Source organism: Artibeus jamaicensis, unplaced genomic scaffold (assembly GCF_021234435.1).
Source record: "Artibeus jamaicensis isolate MK-2021 breed Jamaican fruit bat unplaced genomic scaffold, CSHL_Jam_final contig_490, whole genome shotgun sequence".
NCBI classification, from domain to species: Eukaryota; Metazoa; Chordata; class Mammalia; order Chiroptera; family Phyllostomidae; genus Artibeus; species Artibeus jamaicensis.
This window is the reverse complement of record NW_026521861.1, coordinates 3,191,717-3,213,090: the sequence shown is the minus strand read 5'-3', so window position 1 is coordinate 3,213,090 and position 21,374 is coordinate 3,191,717. Positions and strand designations below refer to the sequence as shown.

Here is a 21,374-nt window from a genome sequence, read left to right as displayed (position 1 = left end):
TCATAGCCATCCTGGGCCACATGTGGCCCATGGGCTACAGGCTGGACACCCCTGGACAGCAGGGGATGTCCTCCGGGAGGGAGGAGCTCCTCCTGTCACTACCTTTAAACTACAGGCCAGCAGCTGTCAGCCCTCATTAGTTGATGGCCTGACAGCAGTGGCTGAGTTTCCTGGTGGCCTAGTCAAAAAGGAAAAGAAACACATGGATTCTATGGGAAACCTAAGAAGCAGCCCTGTGCAAAGTCGAATTGTACAAGAGAAAAGACTAGACTACAGCAGATCTTCAGAAACTAGTTAAGGCCCTAGTGAGGTAAAAACAAAAGAATTCCCAAAGAGGGAGAGGTCTGGGGTGCTCAGAACGGAGGCATGTGGACAAGATGAGGGTGAGGGTGTGTTCGTTCTATTTGGAGCCCCTGGCAGGGTCTCTGCTGCCCCTCCCCTCCCTGGAGCCCAGGGCAGGGGCTGAAAGTGGATAAGGAGGGTGACCCTGTCCTGGTCCCCGGGGCCCTTGGTTTGCTTTCATTCCCCAAGGAGTTTGTGCTGTTGGCTGTTCTCACTCCCGTCTCTCCCACCTGGGCGCGCAGCCCACTCTGGATTTATTAGCTTGGATGGATGGAACGAGTGTTACACCAGGGAGGGAAGGATTCCTGGAAGCATGGTTTGAGACTGGATTTGGGGGACTGCATTCTCACTGCTCTGGAGTTACTCAAAGATGAAAGAAACTTTATGATGGACTAATAAGAGTCTTAACTATGCAGGTGGGGGGTTGTTTTTGTTTGTTTGTTTTTCAATGTGGTGCTTGGGTGCATGTGCATTTGGGGGCAGTGTCCCGAGCGTCATGGGCACCTACCCATAGTACTGTGCTTTGATTTCCTCCAATCACCTGAACCTGGCGAGAATCAGGTTCAGCATCTGAGTGTCCTTAGGTCACTGTATTTGGCCAGGACCTTCAGGCACCTGGTTTTCTCTGGGCCTAGGCTCTTGCAGGTCTTGCAAGGCAAGAGAACTGGCTTTGGCGGGGACGTAAGTACTTGGGGGATGGGCAGTGGAGGGACCCTGTCTCTATATCACCTATCTCCTAGGCACACACTGCCTTAGTCACCAGCTCTGCCCCTGTCATCCACTCCACTTCTGTGTCCCCCTCCAAAACCTTTCACAGGCATTAGGCCATTTCACTCTTAAAACAACCCAACAAAGAAGACAAGGTAGGTATTTCCATCCTCATGTTACAGGAGGAGAGGCTCAGATATTTGCTAACTGCCCAAAATCTGAGCTAAAAGAGTAGGCACAGGAACCAAGGTTTTAAAAAAAATTCTTGTTCCAGTTTTCTGTCCTCTGTCCCTCCTGAATTATTTGCTTTTTTCACTTGAGTCCCCATATATTGAGCATGTGTTCAAGTGGTTTTCCCTGGCAAGGCGGTCTGTTTCTCTGGAAAGATTCTTCTCAGCTGTGAAGCGCTTGTATTATGGGGACCAGCAGGTGTGTGCTGGAAGAGTCTAGAACATCCGGGAAGTACCCTGGAGATCCATGGGCCCAGATGCTTGGTTTCACGGGTGTGAGCACGGAGTCCCGGAGCAGTCAAGCCGCCTAAGCTCACATGGCCGGTTCTCAGCAGGATCGGTTGTGTAGCTCCACAGTCTTAGGCCCCTCGATTTCCACCAGGCACGCGGCTCTGGAAGGCCCCTGGTTCTGGCACCGGGGGAGAGGGGGTCAGAGACAACAGGGAGGGCAGGAAGCAGTCGGTTCGCGTCAGTCACAGCTGCTCGTCTGGCTGTGCCCGCCCCGTGCTCCTTCACCCCATCTCTCTGTCTTTCCGTTTTCCCAACCCTGAGCCAGCAACCTCATCTGCCTGCTGGCCGAGGGCTGGGATTTGTAGGCCAGGGGCTCTCTGTTCATTGTAATGAGACTGAGGGGGTCCCTTCCCACCCGGGGAGACAGCTTGCTCAGGTGGGTTGGAGAGAAGGCACTCCAAAGGGGGGAAGCTGGGGGTGGGAACCGTGGAACTGGATTAATTCTGTGGATCCAGGGGACTGGGAAATAAATCATGATTTAAGAAGACTTTCTTTTAAAAAGACAGGCTCATTTCTGGTTTGCTTCCCATTTTCCTTTGGACCAAGAAGGGAAGGCCTGCTTGTGGGGAGTGGAGGGGGTTGGTGTGATCTCAGGCTGTGCACTTAGTAGGGGCTCAGGCTGCTGTCCATCCCCACTGTCTGCCCAAATGCCCAGACCCCAAGATCAAAGGGCATCAGACCCTTTGAAATGATTCTTTTTGTTTGTATTGGTTCTAGAGAGAGGGGAAGAGAGAGGGGAAGGGAGGGATAGAGGGAGTGAAACATCGATATGAGAGAAACAGCGATTAGTTGCCTCTTGCAGCACCCCGGCTGGAGGCCGATCCCACAACCCAGGCGTGTGCCCTGACTGGGAATTGAACCTGTGACCTTTCGGTTTGCAAGATGACACCCAACCAACTGAGCCACACTGGCCAGGGCGTGAAATGGTTCTTGAAAAAATTATCCTAGCAGCCAATACCTTGTGAGCGTTTAGTCTTTGTGGGCTGAGGGTCCCCCCTTCTCTCTCTTGGGGTTTTAGGGAGGGTTCTTCTCCCTCTCAGATGGCCATCATCTTCTAGCATAAGGGTTGACGAGCCAGTAGCCATGCCTAGCCCACCAGACGGTTTTGGAAATAAAGTTTTATTGGCACACCGCCCATTCACAGGGTTGAGTAGTCTCCATAGAGACCATATGGCCCACAAAGCCTGAAATACTGACTCTCTGGCCCTTTACAGGAAAAGTTTGTCAACTCCTATTCTAGCAGAACGAGTCTTCCTAGGTCCAAGACAGATAATCTCCCTTGGCTCACCAAAAGGGGTGCGCACTTCCCAGAAGGTTTTCTTCTGAAGAACCCAAACGAAACCCAAAAGGAAGGTGTGTGAAGTAACAAAGCCAGCAGAGATGGACAGAGATGTGGGTAACCTCTTAGCTGGATTGGCCCAGGGCTTGGTGGGGCCAGATGAGGTCGGGGTGGGCCTGGCACAGCCTTGCTGGGGGGCGGCCCATTTGGCCACATCTGGGGTAAAACAGCAAGAAGTTCCAGCCACATGTGGCAGCGAGCGATGGAGTCCTGCACTCTGAACTCAGGCCCACTTGGCCAACTCGCGCAAAGCCTTCAAGGGCCTAGGTGCATCTAGCTAGTCACGACCCTACCGGGCATGCAAGCAGGGCCTGCCTAGCTCCTTCTACACAAGGAGGCTTCCTGCTGCTAGGCCAGTGGGAGGCTCTGGCCACAGAATGTTTGTCTCTGGGTGCATTCCCCTGGAGTCTCTCTACCCCCCCATTTCAACTGACCTGATGTCTGGAGTCACCTTTGGGGAGCCACCTGACAGGGGCCAGCATTTTCTTGGTGCATCCAGTATGAGCACCGCCTGGTTCTCATCCTGGGAGCTGTCGGAATGTGATTGAACCAAGCTCATGGGAGATGGTGGCCAAAGTCATCGAGCACTGGCTGTATACTAGGCACTGTGCCCAGCGCTTACTGTGCACTCTTTTAATCCTCTCAGCAGCCTTGAAGGTAAATGTCTTGTTTCATCTGGATTTTTACAAGTGAGGGAACAGGTTCAGAGAGGTTGAGTAACTTCCTCAAAGGAGCAGAGCCTGGACTTGGATCCAGACGGTCAGACCCCAGAGGTCTTAAATCCAGACAGGCTCCAGAGGCCTTGCTAAACCTCTCCCCCGGAGGCCCACTCCGCTGCTTACAGTACGAACCGTGAACTGTGGGAGCCAGCCTGCGGATGGAAGGCAGCTTGCTGGGTAAGGGAGAATCAGGTGCTTTAAATGGTGGGGGGCAAACCGAGGCACCCACAAAAGGTGGATACCATATTAGCTGTGTGACCTCAGACAGGTTACTTAACCTTTCTAGTTCATTTTCGTCGACTGTAAAATGGAGGGAATACCTTATCGTTGCAGGTTTATTGTGAAAAACAAGTGAGTTACTAGACATAAGTGCTCAGCACGATGCTCAGTGTGCAGTTAACACAGTGTAAATGTCTGCTGCTCTTGTAATTATGGTTACTGCCTATCACTGGACCAGGGAGTGGTCCCGGCCAGTGCCATCTGGGCAGTGCAAGGGTTTGCATCTCAACGTGCACCTCAGTGTTTCCTCCCCAGTGTCCCTACTGCAGCCAGCGCTGTGCCCCGTGGGAGGGGTGAGAAGTTCAGCAGAGAAAGCCCCTCCCCCTGGGTGTTCCCAGGCCAGGTTCCGTTTCTGGCTCTGCCTCTCTGTACTTGCGGGAACTTGGGCTGGTGACTGCCCCACTGAACTCGCGTTCCACCCCTGTGAAACGGGGCGGGGAAATGCATACCCACACCGAGGGGTTGTCCTGGGGAGTCATGGAGCCACTGCCCACCAGGAGCAGACTATCGGGGTTTATTACATGCTGACCCTCTAGAAGTGTTCACACTGTTGATCAGGCTAAGAGCTTTCCTCCTCATAATGATACGACATCATATCTCACGGTCAAAGGTTGTTCGAGGTGCTGTGATATCGCTTCTCTCTCTCAGCAGGAAGACAACTTTTAACCTCATTTCACAGCTGGGGAAACTGAGGCCTGGGTCAGACATGACTTCTGAGCCTGGAGTAGGGCCCTCACCTCCTCTGGTCACTAAAGGTCCCTGTCCTTCTGGGTTGGAGTTGAGGTGTGAGACTCTGAAATGAGGCATCTTCCCACTCTGCCAGGCAGGGCCTGTCTTTCCTCCTCCGAGTGCGGGGCTGGGGCAGGGCTAGAGAGACACCAAGGCCCCGTGGCTCGGTGCCCTAAGCCGGGAGACGGCCTTGGGCTCTCCAACCCAGATGTTGGAAGCGCCAGGCGTCTGCTGCTGAGCCTGCTGCCCTGGAGAGGACCCTTGGAGCCACCAAGCCCTGTGGGGCCAGCCACCCACATGGCCACAGAGAAGGTCCAGCCTGCCTTCTCCAGGGCGGTAGTAACCCATGGGCCCTGTTCCAAGCAAGGATGTGTGGGCTTCTCTGAGCTCCAAAGGACGCCTGCGTTTCGGCAGACACCTCATTATCCCTGTCCTAGCCGGCCCTGTCCCAGCGCCTCTGTAATCACTCCAGCCCACGCCCAGCAGCCCGCCCACAGCCAGGAAATCACTCCCCTCCCCTCCCCCACCTTCCGCCGGCGGCTCTACTGGTGCCCGAAGCCACTCACGCCACTCGCCACTCACCCGGGGACCTCCTGCCTGCCTAACGGTTCTCTCTCCTCTGATTCTCCTCTCCCGTTGCTGCTTGCTCTCGGGGACTTGGAAGTGTGGCTCTCCAGCTGGGCTGAGTCTCCCAAAAAGGACGTGACAGGTACTGCCCCGTGTGCATGTGAGTGCATGTGTGTGAACATGTGCGTCCCAGGCATCCGTGTGTGGAAGCCAGTGCTGCCGGCCACTTGTCAGCATGCCCGGCATCCTCTCTGCCTTCCCTTGCTCCTCTGCTGCCTGTACTCTGTCTGTCTCTTGACCCTTTTTAAAAAGGTCTCAGATCCAGCCCTGGAGCCTTCTGATGGGCAGTGACCACACAGCTCAGTGTGTAAACAAATGCACTCTAGACCCAGAGCATGTGGGTTTGAATCCCAGCTCTGCTGTGTCCTGGGCCTGTGCTGCTTTGGCTGGGGTATTTAGCTGCCCTAGGTGGGCACCGTGCCACCTCATGGGGGGCCTGGCACACAGGGTGCCCCTATCATCATCTTGGAGAATGAACTCAATTGGCCCCTCCTGTGAAATGGGCCGCAAGCATTGTTAATCTCCCTCCAGGCAGGCAGTGACCTCGAGGCAGAGCTCAGAAGCCCTGGGTCCCAGGGGTCCGCACTGGAGTGCCGCAGGGGGCTGCAGCGGGGCGTAGGTGGTCCTGAGACTGTGCTGGAGGCCACCACCCCCATATCCCAGGGGTGCAGAGCCAGGAGCTGCCTCTGGTTTCGGGGGGCTTCCCAGGCCCAGGGTGGGCCCCAGAGATGTGGGCCTGTGCCCTGCGTCTCTCTGGGCAGAGCTGGGCCATGGGTCAGGGGCTTGCCTTTAGGTTTTGAACTTCCTGAACAACTGCAGAAAAACCTGGACAGCAGGGTTCTCAGCTGCTAGAGGGAGAGCGTGGCAGGCAGATGATAGGGTTTCCAGGAGGCTTTTCCAGGAGCCCCTCCATTTGTTTATCTTTTCTTTTCTTCTTCTTTTTTTTTTTAAAGATTTTATCTATTTATTTATTTTTAGAGAAGGGGAAGGAGGGTGAAAGAGTGGGAGAGAAACATCACTGTGTGGTTGCCTCTTGTGCACCCCCTAGTGGGGACCTGGTCCACAACCCAGGCATGTGCCCTGACTGGGAATCAAACTGGTGACCCTTTGGTTTGCAGGCCAGTGCTCAATCCACTGAGCCACACCAGCCAGGGTGAACCCCTCCATTTCTGAGAGTGCTACCTGACCCCCCTTCCCCATTTCCCCAGCCCAAACCTGAGAGCAGGGGTCCAGCCTTGGAGATTGGGGAATAAGGCAGAAGGGTCAGAGGTCAGAGGGAGCTGGGCGAGCCCCAGGCTGAGCCCCTCCCAACCACAGCCATAGGCAGGGACTAGGAGATGAGCATTCTGAGGGGGGGCCAGGGCAGGAGGCAGCAGTCAGGAAGACAGACCCCTGGCCTGACCCAAGGCCCTAGCAGTCCTCCTTCTGGTGTTGCCTCTGACGAGGGCCTGGGCCTGAGCTAATAACTGGGCTCCTGTCCCTTTTTCCCCTCTCCTCGAGCCAGTGAGCCGGAGCCCACTTGGCCCACAACAATACATTTTATTCACCAAACGTATAGCCTGGCTGTCCAAGGGCTTGTGGAGAAGCCGGCAGGCCGAGTCTGGCCTGGGAGGAACCAGTTGTGAGGGATAGAGGGACCTTGGCAGGATGCCCAGAGTTTGGGGGGGGGGGGCAGTCACAGAACGTGTGGGGGGCGTGGGGCAGGGGCCACCTCAGGGTTTGGCTTCTCAGGAAGAGCCCAGCTGTTGGGAGCAAGAGGCTGACGGGAGGCAGTATTGGCCCCGGGAGAACCAGCCAGACTAGGAGTCTAGGGTCGAAGTCTTGGGTGAATCACCAGGTCTCCCTGGGCCTTGGTTTCCCCATCTGGGATGTTGGAGTGTTTGATGAGACAGGAAACTCAGAGGTAAGGGCTGATGCTGGGATCCTTGAAGGTGAGGGTCCTCGGGTTGCTTCACCGGGTACCCCTCCCCCCAGAGCGGGCCTGGGGGTCCTGATCTGGCTCTCCAGAGGGCAGGTGCCTGCTGTCTGCCAGGAGGGTCCTGCTCCAGGGACACAGCCTCAGCCACCCTCTCCTGGTGCCTGTGGCCCTTGCCTTGTGATGCCTGCTGGTTCTGAGGCTGCAGAGGAGACTAAACCCCTGCTTGCTCCCCAAATTTCCCCTGCTATTTGCTTTGCAAACACCGTTTACAGTTAACATAGAACATTAACCCCATCACCTCATACCATGATTGGAACACCGCTGTGAGGTAGGTGCTGTGGCTGTTCCTGTTTACAGATGAGGAGGCTAAAACTCGGAGGGGCTCAGTGGCCCCCTGAGGGTCCCAGAACTGGTGGGGCCAGGGCAGGCCTGGACCTCAGAGCCTCAGACTCCACGTGCTTTTGCACTGAGCATCTCAGGCAATGGCCGAGTCCAGTGTCGGGTCCTGTGGCACCTGTCCTGGGGCATCTGCTCTCATCAGGGAGGCTCTCGTCTGAAACACATGGTCTGGCTGGGCAGCAGTGACCCCCAGAGAATTCAGTGAGCACAGGGGCAGGGAGTACGGCTGGAGTGGCCAGGCAGCTCCAGGAGAGCAGACAGTTGGGGGACATGTGGGGTTGGTGGAAAGGGAGGCCTGCCGGGAAGGGGGAAGAGCTGCAGCAAAGGCTTGGAGAGAAACACCTGCCAGATCAGTGTGGCTGGCGCAGGGCAATGCCCGAGGCATAGGCGGGGAGCGATGGACGTTGCCTGGAATAGGAGAGTGGTGTGACAGGGAACTTGTGGAGTTCATATTGTCAAGAAAGACTGAACTTGAATTTGGCCTTTATTCCACAGGCCACAGGGAGCCACTGAAGGTGTTGGAGCAGGGGACTGACTTGGCAAAAGCCTCATTTAGAAGTTTAAGTTGGCAGCCAAGACTGGGCAGGAGCCAGGGATCCATCCAGGTGGTAGCTGCAGGTGTGCGGCAAGGGTGGGCAGAGCCTGGGAGCTGCCGGAATCCCCGCAGATCGAGCCAGGGGCTCTGAGGAAGGCACCAGGGCCCATCCTGGATGAGACTCTTACAAAGCCCCTTTCCACCTTGGACGGAGCTCTCCTCCCCACAAGGGTCCAACCCATCTCCATGCCTGTGCCAAACCCTTTCCATCAGAAGGCAGGAGTCTCCCTCCCCTGCCCTCCCCTCCCTGGAGCCAACTCCTTCAGCCCCTAATTTTCCAGGCCTTGGCTGGGAGGGGACCCAGCCTCTGAGGGATGACATCACCCACCGGCCCGCCCGCCCACCCGCCGAGTGCTTTCTCATCCAGATACCTGCTCCCAGCTCACACCCACCAGGGCCACCCTGGGCAGGCAACACCCTTAGGGGCGGATGCCAGAGTGAGCAAGCTGGGAGCCTGCATGTGCTGGGGGAGGGGAGGGCAGCCAGGAGGGCGGAGTGTCTGTGTGTCCATCTGTCCATCCCCCGGCCTTTGGAGTAGCCTCCCAGAAGTGCCACCACCTGTCTTCTGTGCTCTGGAAGAACATTGCTTTAACTTTTCTACCTGTGTCCCAGAGAGTTGGTCTTCAGGCCCAGGCCAATATTCTGAGGGGCTGAGGGAAAGGAGTATGTAGATTTTTCCCCTCTTTGAAATCTTGTCTCAGATTTCCTTGGCTTGGATTGCAATGAGCTGATGTCTCTCCATTCCCCAATACCCCTCCCTGCCTGTCCTCTCCGGCAGCGTCTGGCCCCTTGCTCCTCTGTGCCTCTGTTTCCCACCTCCCCTTTCTCAGTTCTGCGGTTTAGTTTTTTGGTTTTCCCACAGTTCAGAAGTGAGGCTCTACCTGGTTTGTCTGTGTCGGCTCAAAACAAACCCTTAAGTCACTGTATTCATCCGCCTGCCTGTTCATTCATTTTACAAACAATGCCAACCACCTACACGGGCACCGTGGTCTGGTCAGTCGATGTGACAAGAGTCAACAAGGAACCCACGTTCCAGTCTTTCTCAAGCACCAACTGTGTGCCAGGTGCCCGGGGGTAGGGTAAAGCAGGGGCCCTCCTTGGAGACCAGGGGTCAGGGGCTCTCTCTGTGGGCCAAGCACAGTGTACACGTTCAGAACACAAGCTCCAGTGTCAGTTGGGGTTGGATTCAATCCCAGCCATGTGACCTTAGGAAAATCCCTTTCATGAGCCTCAATCTGCCTGTGTGTAAAATGGGGCTGAAACAAGACCTACCTCAAAGGCTTGTTGGGAGGACCAGCCCAGACAGCGGGATGGCGTGGTTGGCACTTGGCGTAATGCTGCCCACGAGTGAGCACTGATGAGGCTTGTGGTTCATTCTTTGGGGTAACCCGGGGGCTCCCAGGACTTGGAAGCTGTCTAACCTACTGCTGGGCAACTCCTGTTTGTATCTTGAGTTTTTCCTTCCCCGTAAAGTGGAAAGGCAGTTTCTGTTCGTGCTGGGTGCACGTAAGAAGTGCTCTTGGCCACAGAAGCACCGATGGTCCCCCAGGGGCCCAGCAGGAGGCAGCTTCTGTCAGCGCTGCGACTGTCCTGCTGGCGGGGGCGGGTGCAGCGCCGGCCGTGTCTGAGTGCTGCCCAGCTGTGGGTCACGCCTCTGCCTGAAATGCCATCCTGGGCTATGTGTGTGCATGTCCCCGCGGCGGGCCGCAGCTGGGATAGGGTCCCTCCTGCGTCTGCAAGGGGCTGAACTGGATTTGCGGGGTCCACGCCTGGTGGGAGACAACTGCCAGGGTTAGTGGGTTTCTTTCCCCTTTGTCACCCCCACCCTAGGTTGGATAGGTCCTCAGTCATGGAGAGGCCCTGAGATCTAAGTTGTGCTTCTCCGCCCCTGCCCCCCCCCCACCGGCTGTAAGCAAGATCCACGGGAGAAGATGGGGTGTCTAAAACGCGCCCCAGAACAATTGAATCTGGATCTCTACGGGTGGGGCCCAGGCAGCTGTACTCTTTAAAGGCGACCCTGGGCAGTTTTGTGGGACTGAGCTGAGGATCATTGTGCTAGAAGGATGGGGTGTCTGAAAACAGAAAGGAGGCCATTGTGTAATCCAAAGAGATGGGCTGGAACCTAAAACACAGAGAACTTGGTTCACCCCTCAGCAGCTCTGTGAGCCGGACCGGCCTCTGGGCTTCTCTGGGCCCCCAAGCTGTCTTCTGTGCGATGGGATGCTGAGAAGGCTGTTGTTAGGGTAACAGTGTCGAGCCCGCACAGAACACTGGCCGAGTTAGCCTCCGCATGTAGGGAGTGTGACTGCAGGCTGAAGCACCAAGAAACTCTGGATGTTTCTGTATCCAGACTGGAGGTGTGAAGCCCACCGCTTCCAGGAGATTAGCACATGCGTAGAGTAGGAGAGGCATAGTTTGAGAAGGGCACTAGGAATTCCTTTTGGTCTGGGAGGGCCTCCTGTGGGAGGTGACCCGTGGGACTCTGGCTTGTATATCCTTTGAGCTCCTTGCAGGGCATGGAATGTCTTTGGTGTTTTTTCCCCACCTCCACCCTAGTGATGGTGACGGTGACGGTGACGGTGATGGTAATAGTGAAGCACAGAGACGTTTAAGCAGCATGCTCAGTGCCACATAGCCAGTGAACTGAGATGGGTAGCCAGTCTGTCCACCTTCTAGTTCGGTGCTTGCTTAACGAATGTTGCACTGGTCCCGTGGCTGAGGAGGACAGAGAAGTTGCCCGCTCTGTGGGAGCCTGCCCTCCTGTTAAGTCCCACCTCTTGACCCCTCAAGCTCCATGAAACTGCCAGAAAAGGGCGGCTGCAGGCCCCCAGGAGCCTGGCCACACACCCCAAGGCGTAAAGGCAGAGGGAGACTGAGTCAGTCTCCCGCAGTTTCCCGGTAGCCAGTGGGCAGCGGCTGTGCCAGGGCCCCCTGCAGAAGTGGGTCTGGGAGAGCTGGCCTGAGGCTGCTCCGCGTGTGCCAGGCCCTGGGCTCGGTGGCAGCACCCTGCTGAGCCCAAGGGGCAGGCAAGGAGCCGAACTTGAGGAAAAGTTGCAGGAGGGGGGGGGGTGCAAGCTGGGCTGGCCTGCCGCTGGCTTTCTTCTTGGGTTTCAAGTAAACAGTCCCGGCCCTCCTCCCCCTCCCCTGCCTCCACCCCCGGCTCCTCATTCGATGGGTCTCATGTGTTTCTATTTAAGGGTTGCAAGTAAACCCCAGTGATTGGCGGCCTCAAACCTTCTTGACTTCTCGCCTGGGCCCAGGCTGCGGAGACAGTCTCTCCCGCTCTCTCCCTCTCCCTCCTGAGGGGAGGACTGCTGACTCTTTCTCTGGGTTTACAGGGCTTGGGGGAGAGGCAGGAGCCCTCCTCCTCCCCTTGCCTTTCTCTCTCTCCTCTGCTCTGGCCTCAGCCCTCATGGGCCGCCCACCCGCAACCCTCCCCTCACACCCCTGTCGCCCAGGGGTCTGGAGAGACCACGTCCGCCCCAGGCCTCTCCTCTGCCTCCCTCGTGCTGGGCTGTGACGGTCTCTTCTCAGCAGCAGGCTTTTCCTCTGAGCTTCCTCCCTCTCTGTCTGTCTCTCTCCTGCCCACACCCTCCCTCTGCCCCCTGGCTCCCCATGTCCCCCGGCCCCCGCGGTGCAGCGGGCCGGTGCGGGGCCTTGCTATATGGCCTGTCCTTGGGGCCCAGTGAGCCGCGAACCCTGGCTGCGGGCAGCCCCTCGGAGCGGCGCTGGCGACAGAGCAGCCTCCCCCAAGGCCGATGGACAGGGGGCGCCCCGGCCGCGGGGCCATGGCTGGCCGCTGGCTCACCGCGTGCTTTCTGCCCTCGCCAGGTGCCGACACCAGTGCCGAGCCCATGATCCTGGAACAGTACGTGGTGGTGTCCAACTATAAGAAGCAGGAGAACTCAGAGCTGAGCCTCCAGGCCGGGGAGGTGGTGGATGTCATTGAGAAGAACGAAAGCGGTGAGTGTCCGGGACGGCCACTCGGGGCTCCAGCCCGGCTCCTTGGGTGGACGGCTGGTTTTTGTTCCCTTCCTCCTCCCCCACCTCTGCAGCTATACGTTATTTCCATCTGGCAGGGAGAGGGCTGAGGAGGCTGAAGTTTCCCCTGTTGGTTTGGGCTACAGGCCAGCAGTTTGCCTGGTGGTGGAAGAATGTCTCCACCGCTCGGGGTGATTAACCGGCCTGCGTGACTGCAAGGCTGGGGTGGCAGCATGGCTGTCACTGTCCAGCCCACACTCAGGGTCCCCGAGTCCTTTGAGGCCCCTGGGGAAGGCAGCTCCCGGCTCAGGGACACCCAACAGCAGCTTGCCCCATGGGGTCACATTAGCAGCCAGGGTCCAGACAGGGCTGGGGGAAGTCAGGCCGGCCGTGCTGTCACTGTGGGGTCCAGGGTCCTCGGGCCCCTGGCGTGTGGTCTGAGGAAGGGCCTGGCCTGTGGGGGTTGGCTGGTGTCTGAGCAGTGAGCTGACTGCCTCCTGCCGAGCTGAAGGCTGCCAGGACCTGGGAAGAGGGCCCAGACAGGGGGGTGAGGCCAGGTCCCGGGGCCAGGGAGGGTCCTGCAGCAGCCGCCCTGTCATTGGGAGCCGAGGCTTTGTCTTGACTGAGGCCGTTCAGGGGGCTGCTGGTCCCCAGACCTTTGCCCAGTGGACCGAAGCACCTCAGTGCCCTGGGCACAGGAGTCTCTGGAGGTGGAGAGCGGAGGCCAGTGTGCGGTGCAGGGCCCAGCAGGGCCGGGACGACTGGCCCAGCACATCCTCCAGCAGCTTGCCCGGGGTCTGCTGGCTTGAATTGGCTCTGTTTTGGTTTCAGTTTGCTGAGCAGGAAGGGGCATGCCCCGAGCCTCTCTGGGATGGGCTTAGAGGATACTCCTGGGGGAGGGGCCTATTCCCCTTCTCCTGTCCCACTCACCTCCCTCCAGTATTCTGAGCTCTGAAAGGAAGGCAGACCAAGGGGTGGCTGCACCCATTCTGGAGATTAACTGACACACAGAAGATTTGAGGGGGCTGAGTGATCTGAGGTTGAAAGCAGAACAGAACAGGAATGTTCCTGGGTCCCTGAGTCCCCTACTTGCGGGCAGCAAGTAGCTATAGGGATGCTAAGAAAATCCCGGCGGGCCTCCTGGGGGAGGGGCACTTAGGCCGTGATGCCAACATAGACCTGACTCATGGCTCCTCCTGGGCTTGGGGGTCTTCAAAGCCCGTTCCCTTCACAGAGAGGTCGGGCTCTGCCTTTGGGCCTGGAGTCACCGCCAACAGCCATGTCTCTAGTGTAAAACCTGGGCCTTTCACCCCAGGTGCCCCCACCGGTCTCCTTTCTGCAGTTTTGCCTTCAGCCTTTGTCCCAGTACCAGTCCTCCCTCCCCTCCCCCACCCTCTGCCCCAGGGAAGCTGCATTGTCACAGGGACCTGGCCCTGGAAACCCTAACCACCCAAAGGAGGGGATCTGTACTGGTGGAATTGGAGACACCAGCTGAGGAGGGAGAGATGTTTGTTTTGGAGCTTGCTCCAAAGAAAGGCAGGCCCACTTCTCCGTATAAGGTCAAGTCTGCTCAGAAGTAGAGTTCTGGCTTAGGGACCCTTCTGCCACCTCGCTGCCTTGGAGCTACCAGAGGAGTAGGTACCAGGCATTAGCCGGGATGGCTCATGGCGCGACCCCAAACAAAAGGAAGTCAGCCTGCTGTACGGGAGACTGCTCCCTGATTCCCAGGGACAGGTGTGTCCTCTGCCATCCCAGCCCACATCCCGCACCCTGGGAACACAAAGAGTCCTTCTCCAGAGCAGAGGAGGAAGAGGGTGGACAAAGTGGGGGTTCTGGGTTAGGCCTGGAGGCGGCATAGAGGGGTCTACTCTTCTGAAGAGTTTGGGTGGCTGTCTGAGGGGCTCAGGCCACCTGATGGCCCAAGCAGCCCTGTCTGGCACACCGACCCTCTCAGGGAGCTCTGTCCCTGGAAGCATGGTGCAGCCCACCGCCTGCTGGCAGGGTGGTGTCAAGTCCCTTAAGCCCTCTGAGCCTTAGTTGTCCCTTCTGTAAATTAGAGATAACCAGGTGGCTGCTTAGAAGCAGGGCCCAGAGAAGATGACCTCTCTGAGCCCTGTCCCAGGTCTGAATTCCATGGCTGGGGGTCAGGTTGGGAGAGCCTTCCAGAACGTGGCTTTTCCACTTCTCTGGGTTTTGTACCTTTACCCTTGGTGGAGACGGCTGCTCAGCGCAGATGTTTACACAGGGACCTTGCTGTGCTGTGTTTACCGTGCAAACCCACATTATCTGTTGTCATTAAAAACCAGGCCTGGACGGTACAACCAGCTTAACCAGAGAAGCTAAGTGGGTGGAGGGGAGAAAGGAAGAGGGCCAAACTACAGATCCCTGGGTGCGTGGTTTCCCAGTTCAAGGAAGCTGGATGTCTGGTGGTGGGGGAGGGGAGGTGTGTTGTGCATCCTGCAAGCTGGCTTTGGAAGGAGTGGTGAGTGAGGCTTTCGAACTCTGAAACAAAGACCCAATTGTGATGCCTTTGACCTTGGGACTTGGTGAGTGTGTCGAGCCATTTCCACTCAAATTGTTAGGACAGCAGTTCCAGTTTATACCAGTCCTGCTCCCCCATGCACACCCCCAGGGCCTCAGCTTGCTCACTGGGAGCCAGGACTCTGCCCATGTCCCCTTTTTGCTGGGCTGGAAGTTCCTTGAGTAAAGTGTCCGTAGAGGGATCCAGCCACCTGCGGCTTCACCTGCTGATCAGAGCCCTCTGCCCGGGACCTTAGCCACCGAGCACTCCAGAGCCGTGGTTTTGCCAGCACTCTCTAATATTACTGGTCTGAAGAGAGATGTGTCTGAAGGACAACCGAGAGCCAGTGAAGAGTAAAAACCAGGTTTCAGGCCACATACTTCACATGTATCATTTACTGCAGTCATGGAAAGACCCCATGAAGTAAAAGGCACTTTAACCATTTTGTGGCTAAAGTAACAGGCTAAAAGTTTAAGTCATTTCCCTACAGTCCAGTAGCTGAGATCTCTCCCCTCCGAGGAGGATGTGAGAGTGGGCTGATCCCGGGTCGTATCATCCCTGAGCTGCTGATGCTGCAGGTCAGGGGAAGACAAGAGCTGGCGGAGATGACCGTGTGGCTCCCGGAGTGTCACTGCAGAGGGTTCCCCTGTGTCCCTCCTTCCAGCATGGTACTCGTAGGTAGTGGGAAGTCATGCTGTTAATTGTTTCTCTGAATTTGAGGACAGCCGAGAGGATGAAAAGAGGAGGATGTGTACTCAGCCCTGAGGACAAGCCTATTCCAGGGGACATAGGTGGACAGAAGTCAAAGACAGTTCAAGCGAGACCTGAGTGGCTTCAGGGAAAGCATTTTTTTGATCAAGCTGTGGGCCAGGGGCCCAGCCAGGAAAGGGTTCCTTTTCTCCACTGATCAACAGGGACAAATCTAGTGGAAAGATTCAGTAGTTTTGGTTTTGCCAGCCACCAAGCATGCATCTGCCGTTGCTGTCTTGTCTTTGGGAACCCCTCCCTCTTGACATAAACAGTGGTGTCAGAGATCTTCCTTTGTAGGACATTCTTATGGCTCGAAGACCAAGGCTTCACCTTGCGGTAGGCACAATCTGCTCTATTTTTTATTTTATTGACTTTAGAGCAAGAGAGGGAGAAAGGTGGCAGGGGGAGAAACATCAACTTGCTGTTCCACTTATTACTACATTCATTGGTTAATTCTTGTATGTGCCCTGACCAGGAATCAAACCCGCAACCTTGGCCTACTGGGATGATGCTCTAACCAACTGAGCTACCCGGCCAGAGCAAGACATAATCTGGTCTAAGTTCTGGCAGAGTGGTGATGGCAAGGTCCCAGTTGCTCTGATTTCTGTGTTGAGCAAAGCTGCGTGCAACATTCCAGGATTGTTTCTCTCTCAGGACAAGGGGCCAAGGAAGGATGTGCGGATATGAGTCAACAGATGCTCATTCTTTTCCTGCCTTTCCTTTTCTGAGTCTTTGCTTCTTTCCTGGCACCAGCGCGATAATGTTGGGAGCCCTTATGCTTCCCTAGAGGCACATGGCTATACGAGCAAAGACCAAAGCATGGAGCTGGCCAGCAGTTTTGGGCTCTGCTGGCCCATCCGGGTTAGAAATTGTGCAGGTGAGAAAACAAAACCTTGGACAGACATCCACTCAGACTTGCTCGCTATTAAAAAGATTATTGAGGATTATTGAAAAAATGCAACCAAATCTCACTAAACCCAAGGGTGGGAAGTCCATCCCAGCTTCACGGGGCCAGGGAACTGAGAACCAGAAAGTCCATACTAGCCAAAGCAGCTTCTCTTGCCTCTGTCTCTCTCGGGTACCGTGTGGGTTTACAGCCCAACTTTGGATTTCGTCTAGCTGCAGATCAGCCTTGCTTCTCTTCCTGTTCACTCGGAACAGCAGCCTGGTCTGCCTGCCGCAGGTTTGTCAGAAGTAGACTCTGCGTGACTTCTCAGTGGAGGTAACCAACTGACAATGACCTCTGGTTCTCTGAGTTCAAAACTTGATGTTTGAATTCTATTGGTTCCTGACCAGCCAATGGATTGACAGACCTTAGATCTGGTGTCCAGTCCTGGCTTAGGCGGCTGTGTCCAGGAAAAGTGCCATGGGGCATAAACGTGGCTTCCTAGCCAACTTCTTCAGCAGCGGCTGTTGGAAGGCAGGTTTTGAAGAAACGAGATACAGAGGGAGTGAGGTTCCCCAAAACCTGTTGGCTGTGACTGTTTTGCTTACTTTGCCATGGTGTACATAGTGGAGAGAATCAAGAATCAGGAGTCTGAAAACTAGGTTTATATGCTGTAAGTTGGAATCACTTAATTTGTTTCCTTAGGAGTATAAGGGGGCAGTGATACATACTATGTGCCCTTAAAAAAAAATATATATATATATATATATATATATATAAAACCATTCTATTATTTGACATCTATCTTTATCACTGAGACAAAGCTAACAAACTTCCAGCTGTATGTCCGAAGGATTATTTTGTGATGTCAAAAGTTAGTGCATTCTTTAGCTACATATTTTATGTGTTGGAATCTTAACATTGAGGACATGTCTCTTCTGTGACTTAGGTATTTATTTTCATGAACAGTGTTAGAACTGGTTCTACATGGGCTTTTTGGGAGGGAGACATATGCTCCATATAATAATAGCATTCATTTCACAATTCTCACACACCTCCCCTGTCCGAGGCCTTGTGTGGATTGGGTGCATCCGCGTCAGCTCCCTACTTGTGTGGGACTGAAACTCTGGTTGTGAGCATTCTGGGCCCTGAAGGGCTGGACGGTGGGGTGAGGCTGGAGTGGTCCTGTGCACGCCCTGTTGTCTCAAGTGGCCTTCTGTGTATCTGCTGTGTTTTTGCCTCGTTCATGTGCTCACCGAGGAGCCACCTGCTTGCTAATTCAGACCACCCAGCTACCCCCCAAAAGAGATGTCCCAGTGAAGACAGGATAGGCTATTTCTAGAAAGGTGGTTTTACTGCAATCCGCACTGCAGAGAAGTGAACTAACACTCTAAACTCCACACCAGCCGTTGAAGATTTTGGTTCTGATGAGCCGGCCCATCCGGATGTGGGAGGACTGGCCCCCTCGAGGTCCTGTTCAGCCATCAGAAGGCCTTGGTCTCTGACAACATCTCTCTAAGTGGGGCACACGTGTGTTCCTGCTGTATCAGCCTAATGAGCAATTCCAAAGTCCATTCTGGTCCAAGACAGTCTTTGCTGTGCACTCATTGCCCACTTCACAGAGCCGGCTGGAAGGGAAAGGGCCACAGAGCACAGATCCAGGAGCAGAAGCGGGCGTAGTTGGGGAAGCTGCGTGCGGGAGTTGGAGGCATTGAGCTGGGACCTGGAGAGAGGAGGGTTAGGGTGGCAGAGAGGGGAGGGAATTTGGTGGTGGAGGGCTGGGTAGAGGGCTGGGCCTGTCGGGGCTGAGACAGCAAGGCAGGTATCTGGTTGCCTCAAGCAGTGTGTGCTGATGGAGAAAGTAGAGGCTGGGCAGATGTGGGTGGAGCTATGGAAAGCAGGGCAACAGGATTGGGACCTGAGAATAGTGACACTTTGAAGCAAGTGATCCTGGCTGGGGGAGGAAGGTGGCAAGGGAAGGTGTGTCCAGGGACCAAAAATCGCTCTTTCCTTCAGCCGGATCTTCATGGGCTGTTGTTAGGGGGTGGTCAAGGGCTTGTTGGCACTGAGCACTGCCAGCCACCTGCCGGAAGCCAGCTGCTAGGTGGCTTGGTGGGGCAGTGGGCTCTAGGCATGTCCTCTGCCTTGTCTCCACCTGCCCAGTTTGAGCAAGTAGAGTGGCCAGTCACTCTGTCTTTATATTGGCTTTGGGGACCAGTCCTGTCCCAAACTCCTCCAAGGCCATTTTTCTTGGACATTCATTTCTGAGCAAAGAAAATGTGGCACAGTGGTGACTTTGGAAATCCAGCGGAAGCGCCAGAGGGCTCATCCCAGCCTCGGCCCCAGGGCAACACCTGGCTGCCTTCCCTTTTGGGGGACAGACAAGTCTGCACCGGGTCTGTTTCCAAGCACCTCCCAAGTGCCACTTTCCTGGGTTTGAAAGCCAGGAGAGCAGTTGGACCATGCCTTGTGTGGATTGGGTGCTTGGGATGCTCAGAAGTGCAGTCTCCAACAAGGCCAGTCTCCAGGTGATCCGTTGTCGCTAAATCCAGTGCGGTAGTTGACTACGTACCAGGCCAGGGCTTAGAGTTGCTGGAGACCTTTGAACGAAACCCCACCCTCTCTGGGCTCCCATGTAGGGATAGCCAGTCACGAGTGAACCAGGAAAGTAATGGTAGATTTTGAGAATGCAATGCAGGAAACAAACAGGGTGCTGACAGCAAACACGCAGGGGGGCGGGGGTGGATGGAGTGTGGCTGGGACAGGCTTCTCTGAAGAGGTGCCAGGAAAGCTGAGATGCATGGAGCCTGGTGGACGGAGGGAGAACTGGGCGCAGTGGGTCTGGGGGAGAGAGGGGGTGAGTGAGGGCAGAGCAGGAGGAGAGGTCAGGTGGTACCAGGTCAAGGCACGTTGTTCTAGGTATAAGGGCCACCATCCTCCCCTGGAGTCTTACAGTAGAGCCAACAGGTGCCCGCACCCCCCTCCCCAGACACAACTTAGCCCTGGCGCCCAGGCAGCAGGCAACACGGGAGACCTCTGCCTGTCCCCAGCACACGTACAGTGCCTTTGTCCCCAGTAGAAGTGACAGGTCTCACCACAAGGTTTCCTCCAATCTCACATAACAGGCTTCCACCCTGGAGTCGGCACTTTCTGGGGAGCACAATTCATCAGGATCAGGGAATTCGGGTAGAGAAGTTGCCCCTCGTTCTGTCCCCAGGTTATCCCGCCGTGGGCCGTGGCCTTGCGGTATTACACCCTCAGCAGCTGGGTTTTCTGTAGCAACCCTGGTGGGAGTGGGGTCGCCCAGGGTCGTCGCCCTCGCCTCTCTCAGCATCTTCTCAGAGCCATAACCTCACCCTCCACGTTCCCAGTGCTGACCTGCATTCCCTGTCCCCACTGCAGGGGACCGGTCAGGCTGACACAGTTCGCCCGGTTGCCCCAAGAAGCCTGGTGGGAGCCAGCATTCACCGGGGTTCCCCATCTTGGGAGCTAAGCTCTGGAATCCCAGTAAATGGAGGGAGCTCTGGCTTGTGTGACCCTCAAGCTCACTTCTGTGTATGTTTGAAGCATGCTATATGAAATTATTGGGGTCTTTTGTTTCACTGAATTGCCTCAGCCCCAGCTTCTACATTTCCCTTCTTAGGCACCTCTCAGGCTCATGCAAAAATGCATTTGCCTCCCCTAAGCTTTTATTGGACTGGATTATGGGGAAGTGGCCCAGGCACCACGGGAGGCGAGAGAGGGCCAAACTCAGGGAAAGAGCTTGCCAAGGACTGGCCGTGAAGAGAGTGAACCACAAGGCAGCTTGAGACCCGGCGCTGTGATAGCAAATCCCTCTCTCCTGTTACATCTGGCGCATCGGCATTGCCACAGTCCGCCCTTGGATCACCGTGTTCCAGTCCCTTGTGTTTTAAGGAGCATTCTAAGCCCAGTGGCCCCAAGTCTGCTTGTCTGTTTCCGTAGACTCCTGCTGACGGGGCATCGGAAGGTCGAGGCCACCTGGGGAGTGCCTGCTCGTGCCAAGCCGTAAGGGATTTGAGACTGTTTTCAAGTCGACCTCTTTCCAAATCAGAATGTTTTGTTTTACAAGATATGAAACTGTGGTTTATAAAGCATGTTGGTAAGAGGAAGGGAAGACGTTAGCATTCCATCTTTCTGAGGCAGTAGTGGAAGACCAGGGCAGTTAAGCAACTTGCCTCAAGTTGCACAGCTGGGAAGCAGGGCGTGGGCTTCCATCACACGCTGTTCATCCAGAGTTTGGAAATCCTGATGGGTGGGAATCTCTTCCTTGTGGATTTGACTTCTTTGAAAAGCCAAGTCCAAGCGTGTTCTGCTGTGCTGGTTCCCCAGGGGAGTAGAGGCCATTCCCTCTGAAACCCTGGCTGAGGAAGGAGAAAGGCTGAGGGGAGGGTGCTGACTCAGTTCCCTGCATTAAAGTTCCAGCACTCAACCCTGCCAGGACCATGGGTCAGGCCCAGACCTAACAGATTGTCAGGGGCACTTGCGCTCTTCCCAGAGATCTGCCTGCCAGCAGCCTGGCAGGCGGGGCTAGGGGTGTAAGGGCAGAGCCTGGGCTGTGCCTGGGCAGTGGTGGTCAGGTCCCCAGCTCACTCTGCCTTCCCCTTTGTCCAAATAATCTAACCTGACCTGCCCCTACTCCCAACCCCAGAGGGCCCAAGGAGGAGCTGCTATCCTGCTCCCTCCCCCTCCACTCTCTCAGCCTGAGTAAGGTGCTACACACTGGGCCTGCTTCTGTAGGATGCAGCTTGCTCATACAGTTGACAATCACGGAGCACCTACTGTGCGCCCTGCGGGATGCCAGCACTGGGGTGCAGCGGTTGACAAAAAAACAGCTGTCCCTGTCTTCCCATCACCGGGGTGATAGCACTCCAGCACTCTCTCCTACCTGCAGGGTAAAGGCCCAGATGCAGCGAGTCAGTCATTTCACAGTGTGCCTGCCACGTGCGAGGCAGAAAGCAAGATGTTGCTGGGGTAGATGGGTGGTCAGAGAAGTCTTCTGGAAAGGTGGGGCCTTGCACAAGGAGGAGCTGAAGGAGGAA

General features: G+C 55.9%; 1 protein-coding gene across 6 annotated transcripts in view; it reads left to right on the top strand.

Moving 5' to 3' along the window:
- Positions 1 to 21,374, top strand: part of SH3PXD2A (SH3 and PX domains 2A) — a 222,019-nt gene that overhangs the window by 153,694 nt on the left and 46,951 nt on the right. For 5 of the 6 annotated variants that reach the window (XM_053668389.1, XM_053668390.1, XM_037159354.2 and 2 more), the window contains 2 exons: positions 5,302 to 5,346; positions 12,008 to 12,139. In XM_053668389.1, coding sequence (XP_053524364.1) covers positions 5,302 to 5,346; positions 12,008 to 12,139 — 177 coding nt within the window. The remainder of the gene's footprint in view (positions 1 to 5,301; positions 5,347 to 12,007; positions 12,140 to 21,374) is intronic. The other variant, XM_053668391.1, reaches the window with a different exon arrangement.